Below are 20882 nucleotides of genomic sequence, written 5' to 3'. Positions count from 1 at the left end.
TTTAAAGATTGTATTTATATATTTATTCGTAGAGTTTTTGTTTGTTTTTTGTTTTTTGAGACAGGGTCTCCCTGTAGGCCCAGCTAGCCTGGAACTCTGTGTAGACCAGGCTGGCCTTGATCTCTCAAGGATCACCTGCCTCTCCCTCCTAAGTACTGGGATTAAAGGCATGTGCTACCACACCTGGCTCTACCTGGCTTTATTTATTTATTTATTTATTTATTTATTTATCTATCTATCATCTATCTGTCTGTCTGTCTATCTATCTGTCATCAATCAATCAAGATAGTGTCTTCCTGTAAGCCCCAGCTGGCCTAGAACTTGCTATGGAGACCAGACTGATCTTGATCTCACAGGGATCCTCCTTCCTCTTTTGGAATTAAAGGCATGTACCACCATCTGCAGCCTTATTTATTTTTATTTATGTGTGTGTGTTTTGGCTGCTTGGATGTAAGTGTACCCTAGTCATGCAGTGCCTGTGTAGAGGTCAAAAGAGGGCATCAGATTCCCTGGAATGGAGTTATGGATGGTTGTGAACCACCATGTGGGTATCAGGAACTGAACCCAGGTCCTTTGCAAGAACAGCAAGTGCTTTTAACTGCTGAGCCATTTCTCCAGCCTTTATCATTGTTGTTAATTTTTGAGACAGTGTCTTACTAAGTAGCCTAAGCTAGCCTGGGACTCATGATCTTCCTGCCTCCCTCCTCAATGCTGGGATTGGAGACGTGTGCTACCACACCCAGCTTCTCCTCTCTTTTGAATATGAGTATGTAACCTGAGTGTGTCTTGAGTTAAAACTCTTGTCATGTTAAGTGGAAGACTGGTATGGACAGGGTAATTGTGACTGTAAGAGCCTGGGTAGAGAGGTTAGCAGAGGGTGCCATTGGGTGCTGGCCATGATCCCAGACCAGATAGACTAGACTATCCAGGTCTTATTGGACTCAGAGGCATAGAGACAAACTTGAGTCTATATTCTTTAATGTGTTCTATTTTGTTTCATATTTGCATGTCACATTATTTTTTAATTAAGGCAAAGTAAGAGGCTCAACTACTCTAAGAATGCTAACTGTATCTCAAGCTGTCTGATGCAAATATTTTTATTTCTTTTGCAAATACAGCTAATTTCCATCTTCAATTATGTTTATAGTAAACAGCAGATCAGGTGAAGAGACAGGTGGGACTTGGGGCTAAGGATTGCTATCACACTCAGGCACAAGACTGGTGAGTCACTGGCTAGCTCATGGTGGGCAGAACCAACTAGTTGGCCTTCTCCAGGAAAGCCCTTGCAGCACCCAAGGCACTGCTGTTACACCAGCTCAAAGTTCGAGACTTTGCCATAATAGGGATCTTCAATAATGAGGTGTTTCTGTGTATCACATCTCCCCAGTAGCTCCATTTTAGTGATACGGTTTTTAACTTGATTACTTTTTATTCAGATCTCTCAGAGCGTTTTCATCTATACATAGTATATAATTGAATGTAGTGAAAGCTTTGGTAACCTGACATGCCTTATGGGTTGTGCTAATGACTGTGATTAGGTAGCTTGAGTCTGGGCCTGGGCCTACTTCACATTCCAGTTGAAAATAGCACTACCGGCCAGCATGGTGGCACACACCTTAAATCCTAGCACTCGGGAGGCAGAAGCAGGTGAATCTCTGTGAGTTCAAGGCCAGCCTGGTCAACATAGTGAATTCCAGGCTGGGGCTACAGGGAGACCCTGTCTTAAAAAAAAAAAAAAAAAAGGAGGCAGGGAAACAACAGCAAAGAAAGAAGAAAAATGAAAGAAAGGAAAGGAAATTAAAAAAAAAAAAAAAAAAAGGAAGGAAGGAAAAGAAAGGAAAGAAAGAAAGAAAAAGAGAGAAAGAAAGAAAGAGAGAGAGAGAAAATAGCACTGCTGTCAATGGTGGCAGCATGCAATTTTGCAAAGATAATAATATGGAAATACCACTCTGAAGCAAAGGGCATTTGTGGTCATTTCAGTCAATGATGTTGGTCTCAGTTGGTTGTGAATGGTCTTGTGTCTTTAGCTTTGGGGTTGCATCAGCTTGGAGCAGCCATGCATTTTGCTTCTTTTTTCCCTAGGTCATTCGACCTACCTCTGCTCCACAAGATATTTAAGTAAAAAATGGGAGTATTTTGTTGTTGTTGTTTCTGTTTTTGTGATGCCGAAGAGCAAACTCAGGACCTTGGGCATGCTAGGCAAATGTTCTACCATTGAACTACATTCCAGCTTATTTATTTATTTGTACTGGGTGTTGAACCCAGGGTCAGTTAATTTATTATCATCCTACTGTAGTATTTTTTATTCAAATAGATGATAACTCCTGTCAGACTAATCCCAGGATACTCAACTTTGAATAAGAAGTTTTAGAATTGTAAAATAGAGCTGGAAGGGTATTTAGTCTAATAGCCTGTTTCTACTGAATCTGAAACTGTTGAAGGTTTCATTCCAGGAGTCCCAAAATCTAGAGCCAACCACTTGCTCAAAAGAATCCAATTGAGCTGGGAATATACATTGGTATAACACTTGCCTAGCATGACCAGAGCCCTGAGTTCAATTCCCAGGACTAAAATTAAAAAGAGAGAGAGAGAGAGAGAGAGAGAGAGAGAGAGAGAGAGAGAGAGAGGATTCTATCAATAGAGAATAAAGTGATGATAATCAGGAAAGGAATAGATTTCAGAGTGACCACCACTGAGGACAGGACAGGAGGATTAGTGTCTTAAGTCTTATCTTCAAGGTACTAGCAATTGTTTGGGACTTATGTAGGAGAAAAGAACAAAGGCAAGGACCAGGAAGTGTGGTTAAGCAGTGTTGGTCAAGTCGTGATCTGAATGTTCATTTTTTTAGATCTGGTTATACGGGTCCTGTGGGCAACCTTACTCCTTGAGAAGGGTGTGGTTTCAACTTCTGTCAGGATGATTGGCTGTAAGGCAAACTGTTCTTGGAACTTGACATAAGCCAAGGTGGAAAGATGGTTCAGAGAATAAATCAGACAAAAATTATGAGAGTCCTCACTTGAGCCCAGGTACCTGTACATAGTAAATACAGCCTCATCCCCCTGTAGTCTCCTCACATTAAGGCCTCACATTTAGAAACGTCTGTCTTCCTTCCCCCTAACCCAAAGTAATTTTTTCCCCCAAATTTTCCCTGCATTTTAGGCAGGGATAGAAAATCGCCAGCTAGATACAGTGGATTTCTTCTTGAAGAGCAAGGAAAATCTTCTTACTCCATCTTCAAAATCTTCTGTGCCTGATCAGTTCCATTCATTTTCATCCCTTTTATACTTAAAAAGTAAGTAAAGATTTATATATATATGTATATATATATGTGTATATATGTACATATGTATATGTATATATATACACACTTATTACTTTTAGTCACCTTCAAATTATTACTGTTTTATTACTTATTTTAAAATTTTATTTATGTGTTGTGTGTTTTGCCTGCTTTGGCTACATACATGCAGTGCCTATGGAGGCCAGAAGAGGGCATCAGATCTCCTGGAACTGGAGTTACAGGTGGTTGTGAGCAGCCATGTGGATGCTAAGAATGAAACCTGGGTCATCTGCAAGCGCAGCCCATACTCTTAACCACTGAGCCATCTCTCCAGCCCTAATACTGTGTTTTCTAATAACTCTTTACCTGCCAAAACTCAGTCACAGGATTTATATATTTTGAGGAAAGTTGAGAAGGTTGTCAGAAATCCATAAATATTCTCATTCTTGGCACTGGAAGTAGCTCAGTGTTAGAGCACTTGTCTACCATGTATGGGTCCCCACAGTTCAATCCTTATCACTGAAAACGACTGTTCTCAGGCTAACTTGAGCATTAATTGCGTACATCCTATACTGTTCTTTGTATTTTTAGTATGCAAAGAAGGACAAGATCATCTTCAAATTGAAGAGAATTTTATGTGAAAGGGAATAAAATTAATTTGGAAAATTAACCTGAGATTTGTATTGACAGCTTGGCTTTCTGATTTGTGGAGTTATAGATTGGGATATAAGAATTTTTACCCTGACTTGTATACTTTTCTGTTATTTTATCAATAATTCAAGATCTTGGCATTCCTTTGTAACAAACAAGGAGCCTAATGTTCTGTTTTTGTTTTTGTTTTTTTGTTCTTTGTGAGACAGGGTCTCCTGTTAGCCCCACCTGGCCTGGAACTTGCTATATAGACAAGGTTGACTTTGAACTCACAGAGATCTATCTGCCTCTGCCATCTGAGTACTGGGATTAAGGCTTATGTCACCATACCTGGTTGATTCCAGTTTTTTTGAGACAAGGTCTTACCCAGGCTGGCCTTGAACTCAGCCTAGGCTAGCCTCCAGCTGGTGATCTTCAGACCTCAACTCCTCAAGTGCGGGGATTATAGGCATACACCGCTGTGCCTGGTTCTGTTTTTTGTTAAATATTTTATTTTATTTTACTTTTTATTATTTTTATTTTATGTGTATTCATGTATTACATGCATGTAGGTAAGTGCACCTGTGTCATGAAGTGCCCACGGAAGACAGAAGAGGCTAACAACTGTCGGTAACTCCCTGGAACTGGAGGTACTGACAGTTGTTAGCGGCCCTGTGGGTGCTGGGATTTGAACCTGGGTCTTCTGCAAGAACAAACAGTGTTCTTAACCACTGAGCCATCTCTCCAGCCCCCTGGTTCTGTTTTTTAACAATTTGCAATGTGGTGTAAATGCTGTGTGTGTGTGTTTTTTTTTGTGTGTGTGTGTGTGTGTGTGTGTGTGTGTGTGTGTGCGCGCGCGCATAATTTTACATATGTATAATTGTTTACTTGAGATAAATTCTAGATGTAATATTCTCTTTTTTTTGTTTATTTTATTGCCGGGTGTGGTGGTGCACGCCTGTAGTCCCAGCACTTGGGAGGCAGAGGCAGGCAGATCTCTGTGAGTTCAAGGCCAGTCTGGTCTACATAGTGAGTTCCAGGACAGCTGGGCTACGGGGAGACCCTGTCTCAAAAGATAAAAAAAAAAAAATTTATTATTCTTATGTGTATGAATGTATTGCCTACATGTAGGTAGGTGCATCCATGTTGTGCAGTGCCCTTGAGGGTCAGAAGAGGGCATCGAATGCCCTGAAACTGGAGTTACAGACAGGTGTTAGCCACCATGTGGGTGCTGGGAATCAAACCCAGGTCCATTGCAAAAGCAGTCAGTGCTCTTAACCACTGAGCTATCTCTGTAGCCCCCCCCCCCCCCCCCCTTTTTTTTTTTGGTCTTTTTTGAGACAGGGTCTCCCTGTAGCCCAGCTGTCCTGGAACTCACTATGTACACTAGGCTGGCCTTGAACTCACAGAGATCTGCCTGCTGAGATTAAAGGCATGCACCACCAAGCCTGGCCTACAATGTACATTCTTAAATTGCCTTAATAAATTGTCCTCTAGAAAAAGCTTTATGAATTTGCACTCTAGTTGCATGAGAAAATGACACCCCAGTCTTTCTCCACTGAGAGGCTAATATTCAGTGTGAATATGAATTGGAAATTTTCTTTTGAAAGAACATTCTCTCAGCTATATGTGCTATTGCATTCCTGTAATTCCAGCATTTGTGAAGGTGAGACAAGAGGATTGATTGCCAGTTCAAAGCTAACCTGTGCCATAGAAGCTGGGCTTTCATAGCAAGACCCTGTCTCAAAACGAAGGAAAACACAGAAGCAAATAAACAAAACCAGAAACAGAAAAAAAAACGTGTCTCCCCCCCCCCCCCCCCCCAGTTGTGCTGGGGATCAAGTCTAGGATCCTGTACATGCTAGGCAAGCGCTCTACCACTGAGCTATATTCCCACCTACCCCTTTTTTTTTATTGTAGGGTTTATTTTCTTCCCTCTTGAATTGGTGGGCTTTTTTAATGCTCTTCAGTTTTTTTTTTTACTGTAATTTATAGGAGAGTACCTGATTGTGGTATTGCATAGTGTTCCACCGCAATTGTATGGCTGTTACTCACTTGTACTATTTGATGGCCAGCAATTTTCCCTGACCCTCCCTCTGCACTTACCTGCTTGCTCTTCTCTTTTTAAGGAATATTATTATTTTAAAACAATGTATATTTATTTAGCAGCAGTGATACATTTTAGAACTATAATATATAGTAAAACAAAGCAAATTTCTCAGTGTTTTCAAATTCCTGGCATTTAACTAACTTCTTGAGGTTCAGGAACAATAAATCATGTAAATGCAAATTAAAACTACTTAGAGATGCCACCCTACCCTAGTCAGAATTCTGTCATCAAGAAATTTGACAACAAATGTTGGTGAGGGTATGGGGAAAGAGGAACTTTACTAGTTGTTGGAGTACAAATCAGTGCAGCTATTATGGAAATCCATTTTGGAGGGTTCTCAAAATCTGAAAAATAGAATACCATATAACCAAACTATCTCACTCCTAAGCTGTACCCAGAGAACTTCATACCTACCATAGAGATACCTTTACCCCATGTTCATTGCTGCTCTGTTCACTATAGCAAGGAAATGGAACCAACATAATCGTCCATCAATACATGAATGGATAATGAAAATATGGTACATACATAAAGAAAGAAACCACAAAATTTATAGGAAAAATGGTCTTAAAATGGATAATATTAAGGGAGGTCACCCAATCTTAGAAAAAAATCCCCACATATTCTCTCTAAGGTCTAATTCATATGCCTTCAGCTAGAGTGGCTTTGGAATCAACAGGCTTAGGTTCAGTTTTGACTCTGCCATTTTATTTACTTGCAAAATGAGCCTGGGTAAGTGACTTACTCATTTTGAACCTCGGTCTCCTCATCTGTGGAAAGGGGAGTGCAGCACTTACTTGTTAGGTTATTGAAAAGAGCAAATGTACATAAACACCAAGCTTATTTTTTATTTTATTTTTTAATTTTTTTATTTTTTGGACTTTTTGAGACAGGGTTTCCCTGTAGCCCCATCTGGCCTGGAACTCACTATGTAGACCAGGCTGGTCTTGAACTCACAGAGATCTGCCTGCCTCTGCCTCCCGAGTGCTGGGATTAAAGGCGTGAGCCACCAAGCCTGGCTTAAACACTAAGTTTATAAAACACCAAGTACAATATTTAAGATATGGGTGGTCTGCAGAATAACAGTAGTAATACTGGTAACTATTTATTGACTAGAGTCATTAAAGCTTGCAGGTAATAAGCCTTCATAGAAATGTATAAGCTGTGTGAAAGGAAGGCACTGATTCTTGTTTGTATTTGATACCGCAGCTTAATGTTTCTGGATGTGTTAATTTTATTGGGAATAGTCTAGTGTTTCCATATTAATTTCCTTGTTTGTTTCTCAGATGTAGAAGAAATGACACCAGCATTGGATTTACTTTGTTCAGCAATTAGAGAAAGTGACTCTGAAACCCAAAGCAAACACTTTTCAGAACAGTTGCTTAATCTTACACTGTCTTTCCTTAACAAACAAATAAAGGAACTTTTTGTTCACACTGAAGGTAAGACTAGCAGTAAGGGAGGGGGCCATGCAATTCCTTGTAAGACAGAGACAGAGATGCTACTGTTGCACAACAAAGCATATGCCAGTGGAGTGCCATTTGCTGAAGTGAATTTAATTGAGAGAGCATAATGGGTTTTAATACTCAGAAGGTTGGCAGAAAGCCCTAGGAATAAGAAAATCTTCAAGTATGTTGTTTGAAAATTTGGTGTTTTCATGAATTTCTTGTAACAAATCATAGTGTTCCCCTCCAACCCCGTTTACACACACGCGCGCGCACACACACACACACACACACACGTGAACTGGCACATTAATGTTTTTCAGAGTTAGATGAACATCTACAGAAAGGAGTGGACATTTTGACCAGCTACATTAATAAACTTCGAACTTTTATGATAAAATTTCCTTGGAAGCCAGCAGATGCTATAGGTGACTATGATGTAAATGAAAATGTCTCCACAGTAAAGGAGAGTAAAATATGGGAGAAACTCAGCTTTGAGGTAAATATGAGTGATTATTTTATTTCTTTTGCCAGATTCAGAAAACTACAAAAACCATAGGACAAAAGGCTATTTAAAGTCTATGCAATTGTGATATGGAATCTTTAACAAAGGTTTTAGGTTTTACTGGTTTGGGGCTCTCTGGGCATGACTTCAAACTTGTCTCTAGATTCTGTTTATTGTCCCTCTGAATGCTAGCTCTGCCACCTGGATCAAACCCCAACTCCAAACCCATGTTAAGTCATACTCTCCTAGCAGTACCCCTTCACTGGCTTGGGTAGGGAACTTTGTTTTACTTTTTATTTTTTTGGAGACAGGGTCTCATTATTTATCTCAGTCTAGCCTTGAACTTGCTTTGTAATCCTGGGTAGACTCAAACTCATGATCTTCTTGTCTTAGCCTCTCAAGTGCTGGGATTATAGGCCTGTACCACCATGCTCTCTAGAGCCTGGCACTTTGGCCTCGTGTATTTTTCTTGTCTTCTGCATAAACTGAATTACTACTGGTGATTAGGTCTTAGGAAACTTTTAATTTAAAAAATTTTATGTGTATGAGTGTTTTACCTACAGTGATATCATTAGTTGGAAGGGTACTGGATTTGAGTCCTGCCTATTATAAATGAATGCACTGGCCAATTAAATTTTCTATCTATCTGTTTGCCTCTTTATTCACAGTATAAACTGATTCACCCCAAATTGCTGCCCTCTTTGTGACTTGAAGAGTCCTTCCACCTTGCAGAATATTAGGATTGGAGCTGCAAAGGCCATAGAGATGATAGTGCTGATAATGAGAACCAGCAGTTAGAGAACAGAGCTGAGGTCTTGCAGTTCTCAGCACTATTGTTGGAGGGGGAGATGGGGAGACTTTACCATGACTACTTTTCCTGTTTCTCTTGCTTTCGCTACCCAGAAATTACTTTTCTTGATTTTTTTTTTTTTTTTTTGAGGCAGCGTCTCCCTGTAGCCCCAGCTGACCTGGAACTCACTGTGTAGACTAGACTGGCCTTGAACTCACAGAGATCCACCTGTCTCTGCCTCCAAGTGCTGGGATTAAAGGCATGCACCACCACACCTGGCTTTTCTTGCTTTTTTTTTTCTGATTCTTTTGTCTCCTTTACAGGTCTCCTTTGTGCTTCTCTAGAGCCCTGGGTTAAGGAAGAATGCCTCCTCTCTGTTCTGTCTGAGAGTTAGATCTTTAGTTTAAGTCTTTGTTTTGCAGTAAAGGTACCTCAGTATCTCAGCCTTGAATTACATCTGGTCAGTTTTCCACACTGTATCCTAAAGTATATATCTGATGGTATGAAGTATGGTCTCTTGTTTTTAAGGTCTTCCAGTGGCTATGTGGGAGTTTCCGGATGGATGTACCCCACACATACACAAGCTCCTGCAGGACTCTCTGCTTTTCCTTCATGTATCATCTGCCACTCTCCAGCTTTCCCCCAGTTATCTTATAGTACTATATAACTGGGATTCTCTGAAGGCTTGATGCAGGTTTTTGTTGTCTCTACATATGATGTTCTCTTGTTTTTGAATACCTGTCTTCTTTTTCAGTATAGATGTGGAGTACTTGCTGGTCTTTAATTCTTTTACCTGAGTAGTCACTTTACTAAGAAGTTGTCTATCTCCTGCCCTGCTTTGTGTTTCTCTTATTTAGATGCATCTCTTCTGCTCCTTCCTTAACCTCCTAGGATACTTTTATGTCTCCCTTATCAGAGAGTACTAGAGTCAGTTCTTTATTTTCATCTTCCAAAAGATTGTGAGGTCCTAGGCAGCAGGTTCTGTTTTAGACAATTTCATATATCTCAAGTCTAGAGGTAGATTTTTAATAAAGGTCCCTTAGTAGGTATCTAATGCATGTATAAGTTCCATATTGATAATCATAATAAGAAAATAAGGAGTTAAGAGACTTATACTTTTCTTATTTTTCCTAGGAAATTATTGCCAATGCCATTTTAAATAACAAAATACCAGAGGCACAAACTTTCTTCAGGATTACCAGTCATTCAGCTCAAAGACTAGAGGAATTGATTAGGATGGGCCTAGATTTGGTCTTCAACAGTTTAAAGAAGAGCAATATAAAAGAAGCCTCCATACTTTTGAAGAATATGGTAAGTGGTATAAGAGAGCCCCCCTTCCCCTTATTTTTGAGACAGACTCTCTGTAGCACAGGATTGCCAAGAACTCACTATGTAACCAAAACTGACCTCAAACTTGAGTAATTCTCCTGTCTCATCCTTAGAGTGTTGGGATTATAGGCATGTGCCACCATACCTGGTATCTCTTGTTTTTGTGTTTTGAGACAGGGTGTTGGGGGGGGTATCTCACGGTGTAGCCCAGGCTGAATTCAGCCTCTCAAGTACTGAGATTATCAACATATACCACCATACCCTGAGATTTGATTTTCATAGAAGACTTCACACATGGCATTGCATGCGTAGGAACTCCGTATTTGTTGGAGAACATTCTATATTCCTTATATCCTCATATCTGCATTTGAGCTTTCTGATGGATTGTGTCCTGACTTAACTTCATGTTGCCTGGTTTTGCTTCATTTGATGAGAGAAGTCCTAGAAGTAGGGTTCCTGGGCTAAACTAAAATTTGGTCCTGATCTAAATGTTTGGGGTCTTGTCCGTGACAACTTTGTGAAAATACAGAGGAATGAAACATATAAGGGATTTTTGTTTATGTCAGCCTTTTGTTTCAAGTAAATTACCATAGCAGTTCATTGTAGTCTTGGTTTTCTGGTAGTCTGGTATTATTATAAATTGTTCTCTGTGTTGCCTTTGCTCTAGAAAAATGTTTATTACTTTAGGGACAAACAGAAAAAAAATACAATTGATGTGGGAAATGAATATTCCCAAGAGCAGAAAAGGTATGATATGTATGTCTGTAGTAGGGTATATGCATCTAACTTATTAAAGTTCAAACACTTCCATTACAAAGTGTAAGTTTAAAATTTTTTCTGCATTCTAGGGTTTTGATGTGAAAGATCAGTTACTCAAGATATGCTTCTATACAACTGACAAAAATACACGGGACTTTTTGGTAGGTAAAGATGAGACTTCCTCTTTTTCACGTTGAGACAGGGTCTTGCTCTGTAGTCCAAGCTGACCTTCAGTCCTTGATCCTGTTCTCTTAGCTTCCTGAATGCTGGGATAACAGGCATGGATCACCATGTCTGGCTATTATGTACATTTTTTAAGAATGTCTTTGTGAAAATTTTGTAAGAAAAACTTAAAAATGAATGATTTTCATATAGTAGGTAACAGTATGGCAGTCCTTTTTAAATGATTATGGCAAAGGCAGATTCATGTGAATATGTATTAACTTCAAAACTGCAAAATGTGAAGCTGGCAAAATGACTCAGTGCTCAGTTAACGAGCACTTGTCGCTCTTCCAGAGTTTCAGTTCCCAGAACCCATGTGGTAGCTATTAAGTTTCTGTAACTCCAGTTCCAGGGGATCTGTTACCCCCTTCTGGCCTCCGTGGGCACTGCACACATGTGGTGCACCTGCATACACACAGGCAAAACACTTATACACATAAAATGAAAACAATCAAAATTTTAATGCAAAATATAATCTCCACTCCTCCCTCTTCTCTCTTCCCTCCTTCCTCCAACTTTCTTTGTGGTGTTGTGGAGCAAACCCAAGGCTTTTAGCTTGCACTGGATGCTTCCCCACCCAGAGTACAATTTCTAAATGACATTTTATTTCATGACCTTTGTTTTACAAATGTTCTTGATTTTTGTGAGGTCACTGCTCTAATTACTTTTTATTCAAGGTTGAAATTTTAAAAGAAAAAAAGTATTTTTCTGAAAAAGAAAAAAGAACTATAGACTTTGTTCATCAAGTTGAGAAGGTTTATTCAGGACATTTCCAAGAAAATATGCAGATCCAGTCCTTTCCCAGGTGGGTTCATTAGTGATAATAATGGAAGAGTATTGTAGGTAACATAGGTAACATTTAGTTTGCAATAATTATGAGCACAACTTTTTTTTTTTTTTTTTTGTCTTTTTGACACAGGGTCTCCCTGTAGCCCCAGCTAGCCTAGAAGTCACTATGTAGACCAGGCTGACCTTGAACTCACAGAGACCTGCTTGCCTCTGCCTCCTGAGTGCTGGGACTAAAGGCATGCGTCACCACACCTGACTTGAGCACAACTTTCTTATGTGGAACTAAGTGTATATTCCTCAAGAAGAGTGTGTATGTGTGTGTGTGTATATTTTTTTAATATTTTATTTTTATGTGTATGAGTGTATTGCCTGCATGTGTGTAAGTGCACTTGTGTTGTGCACTGCCCATGGAGGTCAGAAGAGGGCTTTGGATCCCCTGGAACTGGAGTTGGGAATCGAACTTGGGTCCTCTACAAGAATAGCTACTGCTCTTATCCTCTGAGTCATCTCTCCAGCCCCATATACATCTATATTTTGTGTGTGGGTTTTTTATTTTTGTTTTTTTTATTTAATTTTGGTCTTTTTTGAGACAGGGTCTCCCTGTAGCCTCAGCTGCCTGGAACTCACTATGTAGACCAGGTTGACCTTGAACTCATGGAGATCTGCCTACCTTTGCCTCCTGAGTGCTGGGACTAAAGGTGTACACACACACACACACACACACACACACACACGGTTGTTTTTTTTAAATTTTTTTAATTTTATGTATATGAGTGTTTTGCTTGCATGTATGTAAGTACACCACCTGTGTTGTGTGTAATGCCTTTGGAAGCCTGAAGAGGGTGTTGGATCCCCTGGAACTGGAGTTATGGACAATTGTTAGCTGCCATGTGGGTTCTGGGAATTGAACCCGGGTCCTCTGGAAGACCAGCAAGTGTTCTTAAGGGCTGAGCCATCTCTCCAGACCCTTTTTTGGTGTTTTGAGACTGAGTCCCACTGTGTAACACTAGCTGCCCTAGAATTCCCTGTATAGATCAGATTGGCCTTGGTCACAGAGATCCACCTACCTCTGCTTCCACAGGCCTGGGATTCACAGAGATCCACCTACCTCTGCTTCCACAGGCCTGGGATTAAGGGCATGAACCACCACCACACAGCAAAATTTGCATCTTAAAGAAGAGAATTAGACATTTCCTCTCACTTACGCATTTATAATCAGAATTGTATATTACCAGGGCTGGAGAGAGGCTCAGTAGTTAAGAACACTGTATTCTTTCAGAGGACCTGAGTTCTGTTGTTAGGACCTATATTAGGTAGCTCACAATCATCTGTTATTCCAGTTTTAGGGGATCCACCAGTCCTTTTCAGGCACCCACACACATATGGCATATAGACACTCACATATACATGAATAAAAATAAATCTTAAAAATGTATATTCCTTCAGAGCAGATAAAAAGAAAATGTCACTGTTTTAGGTATTGGATAAAGGAACAAGATTTTTTCAAGCATGAATCTCTCTTGAACACAGTCCTCAAATATGATCATAAGGATGAATTTGACCAGCAGGACCATAGAATTGCATTAAATTGGGCTCACTGGTGGGATCAACCAACCCAAGATCGTATCCTCCTTCCCAGGACAAATCCAGAAGGCAAGTACATGGGCACCCGAAATATGAGTGTATTTAATGAGAACTAAGTTAGACATTAGTGTTTTTGGTATTTGGGGGTTTCTATTTTAGAATTCCTTTTTAGGGAAAATGTTCACTTTTCTTAAAATTCAGTCATTGCATTAAGACCCTCTTGCTTATTCCAAAGTTTTTGTAATGAATTTACAATGTGGTGCTGAAAGAGAAAAGGCATAAGGCTAAAAGTTTTCATCACAGCTTTAGGTTGACTTTCTTTGTTTTTTAAAAATATATTTTATTATTTTTATTTCATGTATATGAATGTCTTGCCTGCATGTATGTAAGTGCACCCCTGTCCCCATGTCATGCAGTGCCCATGGAGGACAGAAGAGGGTGTTGGGTTCCACTAGAACTGGAGGGTGTCGGGTTCAGCTAACTGGTTGTTAGCTGACACGTTAGCTGACCGATTCCCATGGGTGCTGGGAATTGAACTTGGGTCCTCTGCAAGAGCAGCCAGGGCTCTTAACCACTGAGCCATCTCTCCAGTCCCGGCATTCTTTGTTTTTTTGAAATAGCTTTTGATTTTGGAGATTAGCCATCATACCAGGGCTCTGGAGAATAACTGACAGTGATGAACAGAATCAAATTAATGTTTACTGTTGTAGCCTAAGTTTTTTTGACCAAAAAGGAGGAAAGAAGAGGGTGGAACTGATAGGTGAAATGCATAGCTTATAGTACCCATTCATTCTCACCATTAGTGATGAGCAACACTGAGCTCTTCCTCTCTCTGTGGTATTGATTATGAAATGAACAAAGCAGAAGAAGAAAACTGTAGAAGATTAGAGGACCTGAATAATTCACATATGATCTGAATATGTCCAGATTGTTGTATTTACTCAGTAATATTTCTGTATTAAGTTACATGTCAGTAATCATAATTCACTACTCTTTTAAAATGTGTTTTGTTCTTTATGTAGAATACAAATCATATTCCCCAGAAGCCCTCTGGAGCTACCTCACAGCTCACCATGATAGGCTAAGCATTACCTTGTGGATTGAAGAATTTCAAGCCCAGGAAACCATGTCACTTCAGCAGAACAAATGGCCTCCTCTTACTGTTGATGTTATTGATCAGAATACTTGCTGCAACAATTATATGAGGAATGAAATTTTAGATAAGCTGGCCAGGTACTATAACTATAGAAATAATGTCCAGTGGGAAGAATAAAAGGAAAAGTAATAAAACATAATGGTGAGGGGAAGAGTGCTTGCCTAGCATGTGCAGAGTCCTAGGTTGGAGTCTAGTGCTGCAAAAAGAATGTGTGAACACCCATGTGATTTATTGTCTTTGAGTTTCATAATCCAGTGCAATATTGTTTCATAATATAAAATTTAAGGGTATTATCTTAAGCTGATGTTTTAAAATCATCTCATTTAGCCAGGCGTAGTGGCACGCACCTTTAATCCCAGTACTTGGGAGGCAGAGGCAGGCGGATCTCTGTGAGTTGGAGGCCAGCGTGGTCTACACAGTGAGTTCCAGGACAGCTGGGGCTACAGGGAGACCCTGTCTCAAAAAGACCAAAAAAAAAAAAAAAAAAAATCATCTCATTTGCCTTTATTATCACAGTGTGGTAAACAGATTCTCAAATTCTATTTGTAGGTTCTTCCTAAAGCATTTCATACTTTCTGTTGTTTTGTTTTGAGATGGTCTTGCTAGGTAGCCCAGATTGGCCTGGAACTTACTATGTAGTATTCTCTGATATAGAATTGCCATTAGAGCTACAAGGAGCAAGTGGCAAGAGCTGAGACTAGAATACCCCATGAGGAGGTGTTCTGCAATGGTTTCCCAGGCTTCTCCATTATCACTGCTCTCATGTGCTACAAGTGGCCTTGAAGCAAAATACAGAGGGAAAGCCAAGATTTTGAACTTTAATTCATTTCTAAAAATAATTCTGTTAGCTTGAACCATATGAGCTTGACATTTCTGTGGGTCAAAAATAGTTGAATATCAAGTTTCATATGGCTCAATCTATTCTGTCTTCCTAAGCTCCTGAAACACTCAGAGGAAAGTTGGTAGTATGTGTATCACCATGTTTCTTACACTTATTCAATATATAATACTTTCTTTTTATACTTGCTGGGGATGTACTTATGTTATTTGGATCTCCCTGGCTTAAAGATGCAGAGTCAGATCTTGAAAAGTTAAGTGCATTGCCTCAACCACTTATAGACTTGAATCCTTTAACTGCTGATTTTCTAGTCACTATTTTTTCCCTTGCATTAAATGGTCTTCTTATTCACTAAAAATAAGATATTGTAGAATTTGTATGTTCAGAATATTTTCCCTTAGCATTTGATTGTTTAAAAATATGTCTGTGATTTAACATTAAGAAACTTAATAAATTCATTATATTTATTATATAGACATATTAAAATGGGAAACTCATACTGTTCTGTTAGATTCAGAAAACAAGATAAGCATAGCAAGTATTCTCTGTTGATTTGGAACAAGAAAGGCCTGCTGTTAGTTCCTCCAAAGCTCCTTAAGTATAGAGGTGTAGTGTGGTCTCAGTAACAATTTTATTGTGTGTGTGTGTGTGTGTGTGTGTGTGTGTTTATTACAACAAGCTGATTTTAAATATTTATATGGGAAAATATTTATATGCAAAAAATCAAGAAGATCCATAAAAAGAAATTGTCCTAACAGCAAAATTTATTTTAAAAACTTCAGCAATTAAACTAGTAAGGAGGGGGCTGGAGAGATCGCTTTGCAGTTAAGAGCACTGGCTGCTCTTGCAGAAGACCTGGGTTCTAATCCCAGCACCCACATGGTAGCTAACAACTGACCATAACCCAGTTCCAGGGGACCTGACACCCTCTTCTGGCCTATGGAGGCACTGCATGACATGGGTGAACTTATACACATGCACTTACACACATGCAGACAATACACTCATATACATAAAATAAAAATAAATAAAATAAAAATAAAATAGTAGGCGAAACAGAGTAAGAACAGAAACAGACCTGTTCCTGTGTGGTCAGTTTATGTGTGACAGAGGTACCTTCAGAACACTGGAGAAAGAATGGTCTTTTCAGCAAATAGGACTGTGATAATACAACAGCTGAATGGGGGAAATGGACATTAAATCATTTCTGTGGAGATTTTAAAACTTAAATTTCAAATATGAAACTATAAAATCTTGAAAGAAAGAGACTATATAACTCCATGATCTTGGGAGTACAGTATACTTTCTCAGTCTCAAGCAGCAAGGAATAACAGTTACTGCAAAGAGAACTTCTTGTCAGGAGTGTTGACCCTTAAAGAAGGTGTCAGCCAATTTGTAGTCCCCCAGTGCACAGCCAGCCTATTGCTGTCTTCCCTTCTTTCTAACTCTTGTCTCCTGATGGGGCCCTCCTATAGGGCTAATCACAGCATAAGCCAGAGGGTAATAGAGTTTATATAGGCCAGACACATGACCAAGAACACAGGGCAGGGTGAAGAGCAAAGCTGGGGTCTGAGGAGAGGCATCCTTGCACAAGCACCTGGGTATTTGACCGAAAAGACGCACAGATGGCCAGTAAACATAGGAAAAGATGTTCTTTCTCTTTGTAATCATAGAAACATGAATTTATTTTATCCAAAATGTAGGAACAGCTTAAATGATCCACAAAGATACAATAAAATATAATCATACAATGGCATACTGTTACATAAAAACTAAGGAAATGTAGCCAAGGGCATTGCCATGGGTAAATTGTTCAGCATCAAGTTGGAGAAATAGGGTAAAGAATACTGCATTCTTGCCAGGCGTGGTGGTGCACGCCTTTGATCCTAGCACTTGGGAGGCAGAGGCAAGCGGATCTCTGTGAGTTCAGAGACCAGCCTGGTCTACATAGTGAGTTCCAGGACAACTGGGGCTGTAGGGAGACCCTGTCTCAAAAAGACCAAAAAAAAAAAAAAAAAATTAACTGCATTCCCTATGTTCCCTTTTATGTAAAGCTCAAAGTAGACAAAAACCATTACTTGAGGTTGGTTTTAGGTTGTAAAACTATGAATAAAAGGGAATAGTTAATCATGAAAATCAAGCCAGGATATCAGTTAGCTCTGGGGGCATGCAGTAGAAAGGGATAACAACAGCTTCCCACATAAAATTTTCTGTAATCTGGGTGGTGGTTACATTGCATTTCTTTACACTTCCTATGTATTTTCCCATAATCTTTTGTGTGGTTTATGTGATGTGTTTGGCAGTAAATTTATTAAAAGTAATATTTAAATGCAAATTGCTCTCCTTGTTTAGTAGTTGGTTTATTTAAACTGCTGGAGTTTCTTAGAGATTTTTGTGGATATTTTGGAGCCACACTGGGCTATACAGTTCCAACCAAAATCAACAGAAAAGGATAGTTCATGTTAGGCTTTTGAATATCAAATATAATTTGAAACTAATAACTACTACATTAAATACTACAATGGTATAAAAAGAAACATTTATGGGAAACTAGACAAAAACTGTCTTAGAGCATATTTATAGAGTAAGATGTAGCAGCCTTCAGTTATACATATTTTTAAGTAGTTGAGATTTTAAACAGTGGAAGTGATTTGGTCTTTTCTGAACCTAGCAGTTTTTAACTTCTCATCTCTTAAACTTTGCCTCTTAGGTGTGGCATTTTTCTTACATCTGAGCTAGAAGACTTTGAGCTCTTCCTCCAGAGACTGAGCCGTATTGGGGGCATAATACAAGATACTCTCCCTGTTCAAAACTACAAATCCAAAGAAGGTTGGGATTTCCATTCTCGCTTCATTCTGTACTGTTTGGAGCACAATCTGCAGCATCTTCTGTATGTCTATCTTGACTATTATAAGTGAGTACTGAGAGTTAATTTCACATTTCCTCTTTCCTAAACTATTCTGCACTGCTTTTGGAGTGGTGAGAGGTTTGAGATAGGGTATCAGGATGACCTTAGACTCTTGTTCCTCCTGTTTTACCTTCTAAGTGCTGGAATTACTGGGGTGCATCACTGTGCCTTGCCTACCTGAACTGCTTTTTGAGAAAGTAATAAGCATTAAGATACTCATCTTTTTGAAGTGGTTTCTTCTACTCCAAAACTTGGTACATGTTTTACTTTAGTACTACATTCAACTAAATGCATGTGTGGTTTTTATTGATAATAATTCTGTAACATCTTATTAACCTTTTGAGTAACTTGAGATTAGAATAAAATGATATGTGTGGGGATGTCTGTCAGTGGCAAAGCACTTGTCTGTCATGTGCGAAGTCATAAATTTAATCATCTGCATTGCATGAAAAAATACAATAATAAAATGAAAGGCGTGCTTTAAAAAATTTAAGAGTGGAAGATTATAATAATTTTTATTTTATTTTTGGTCTTTTTGATACATACAGGGTCTCCTTATAGCCTCAGCTGGCCTGGAACTCACTTTGTAGACCAGGCTGGCCTTGAACTCACAAGAGATCTGCCTGCCTCTGCCTCCCAAGTCCTGGGTTTAAAGGCTTGCCACCACACTTGGCCTAGATTATAATAATTCACTTGGAGTTTTTCATTCCTTATTGCCAAGAGAATTCTAAAAAATCTTTAATTTCAAGTAAGGTATGGTGGTATATGCCTTTAATCCCAACACTCAGGATGCAGTCAGGTGGATCTCTGTGAATTCAAGGTCAGCCTGGTCTACATAGTGATAGCAAGTTCTAGGCCAACTGGGGCTACAGGGAAACCATGTCTCAAAAAGACCAAAAACAAACAAACAAAAACCCTTTAATTTCATAGTCATTGTAAGATAGAGTAGTTCAAAACTTATGTTTATGTAGATAAAACTACATGCATGAGTATATATACTGCCATCAGTTTATATCAACCTGTAGAATCCTGTGTATGGCCATTGCTAATTGTTATTGTGTCAGTAATAACCGTAAATGTAGTCTTTAATATATTAAGTGTGTGTGCATGTTTGTGTGCCTGTGGATGCTTCCACACATATTGGTGTGGGCAAGTGTGGAGGCCTGATGCTGATGCTAGGTGTCTTCCTCAGTCATTTTCCACCCTGTTTCTGTGGCAGGATCTCTCACTGAATCTGGAGCTTACCGACTGGCTAATTGGCAGACAATGGACTCCAGAGAGTCTCCTGTCTCAGTCCATTCTCCCCCGTGTTGGGATTATAGTCCAGTGCTACATGCAGATTTTTTTTTTAAATATTTATTTTTAAGTGCATGAGGGTTTTTGTCTACATGTATGTAATTGCACCCATGTCATACAGTGGCCACGGAGGACAGAAGAGGGCGTTAGATCCACTGGAACTAGAGTTACAAGCAGTTGTTAACCATTATGTGAGTGCTGGGAACTGAGCCTGGGTCCTCTGCAAGAGTAGCCAGTGCTCTTAACCCCTGTCATCTTTCTAGCCCCCACATTCAGATTTTATGTGGTACTGGGGATCTGAATTTAGGATTACACAGCAGACACTTTACTGTCTGAGCCATTCCTTCAGCCCCTCTTATTTATTTTTTGGGGTGGGGGTAGAGGTGAGAGTTGAGACAGGGTCTTGTGTAACGCAGGCTGGCCTTGAACTGCTGATCCTCCTGACTACTTCCCAAATGCTGGGGTTGCAGGCATGTACCACCGTACTTAGCTTTCTATTTATTTTATTTTTGATTCTGGGGCTTACATTAGTATCCTAATAGGAAACTTTAGAAAAAAATTTTTTCTGAAGTAAAGACCAGGGCTTTGAAAAGAGCGTGTTATTTCTGGTTTGAATCAAGGCCGTACTTGGAAATGTTTCCTCCAGAGTGTAGTGACAGAGAAAAAAAATAAGGGCCCTAATTTCTTGGTTTTTTAAAATTTATTATTTTTATTTTATATGTATGAGTGTATTGCCTGCATGTATGTGAGTGCACCAGTGTCATGCAGTGCCTGTAGAGGTCAGAAGAGGGCATCCAGTTCCCCTGGAACTGGAGTTACAGATGGTTAGCCATCATATGGGTGCTGGGAATCAAACCTGGGTCCTCTGCAAGAGCAACCAGTGCTCTTAATTGATGAGTCATCTCTCCAGCTCCTAAAAGTAAAAGCCCAAATTTCTAAGTACCATCTAGACCCTTAACTCCTCAGTTCTAGTCTCTCTGTAGCGATCTAAAGATTTTTAGACACCTCAAAGTTGAAAGTGCTGCAAAGTTTTTGTTGTAAAAAGTAGTAAAATATAAGCTGGGCTTGGTGGTGCACGCCTTTAATCCCAGCACTCGGGAGGCAGAGGCACGAGGATCTCTGTGGATTCAAGGCCAGCCTGGTCTACATAGGGAGTTCCAGGACAGCTGGGGCCATAGGGAGACCCTGTCTCAAAAAGTAGTGATAGAAGAAGACACCTGACTTTGGCCTCAGATCGGAAG

General features: G+C 39.5%; 1 protein-coding gene across 5 annotated transcripts in view; it reads left to right on the top strand.

The window, feature by feature from the left end:
- Spg11 (SPG11 vesicle trafficking associated, spatacsin) overlaps positions 1-20882 on the top strand; it is a 90583-nt gene that overhangs the window by 21673 nt on the left and 48028 nt on the right. For all 5 annotated transcript variants that reach the window (XR_003846437.1, XM_017802309.2, XM_008849137.3 and 2 more), the window contains 9 exons: positions 3160-3292; positions 7307-7462; positions 7789-7964; positions 9895-10071; positions 10938-11009; positions 11748-11875; positions 13337-13512; positions 14466-14676; positions 18148-18351. Coding sequence is in view for 4 of the 5 variants with exons in the window: in XM_017802309.2 (XP_017657798.2) it covers positions 3160-3292; positions 7307-7462; positions 7789-7964; positions 9895-10071; positions 10938-11009; positions 11748-11875; positions 13337-13512; positions 14466-14676; positions 18148-18351 (1433 nt within the window). In the remaining variant the exon portion in view is untranslated. The remainder of the gene's footprint in view (positions 1-3159; positions 3293-7306; positions 7463-7788; positions 7965-9894; positions 10072-10937; positions 11010-11747; positions 11876-13336; positions 13513-14465; positions 14677-18147; positions 18352-20882) is intronic.

Source organism: Nannospalax galili, unplaced genomic scaffold (assembly GCF_000622305.1).
Source record: "Nannospalax galili isolate Female #2095 unplaced genomic scaffold, S.galili_v1.0 scaffold891, whole genome shotgun sequence".
Taxonomy (NCBI): Eukaryota; Metazoa; Chordata; class Mammalia; order Rodentia; family Spalacidae; genus Nannospalax; species Nannospalax galili.
The sequence above is the reverse complement of the archived record's forward strand: the minus strand, read 5'-3'. Positions and strand labels throughout refer to the sequence as shown.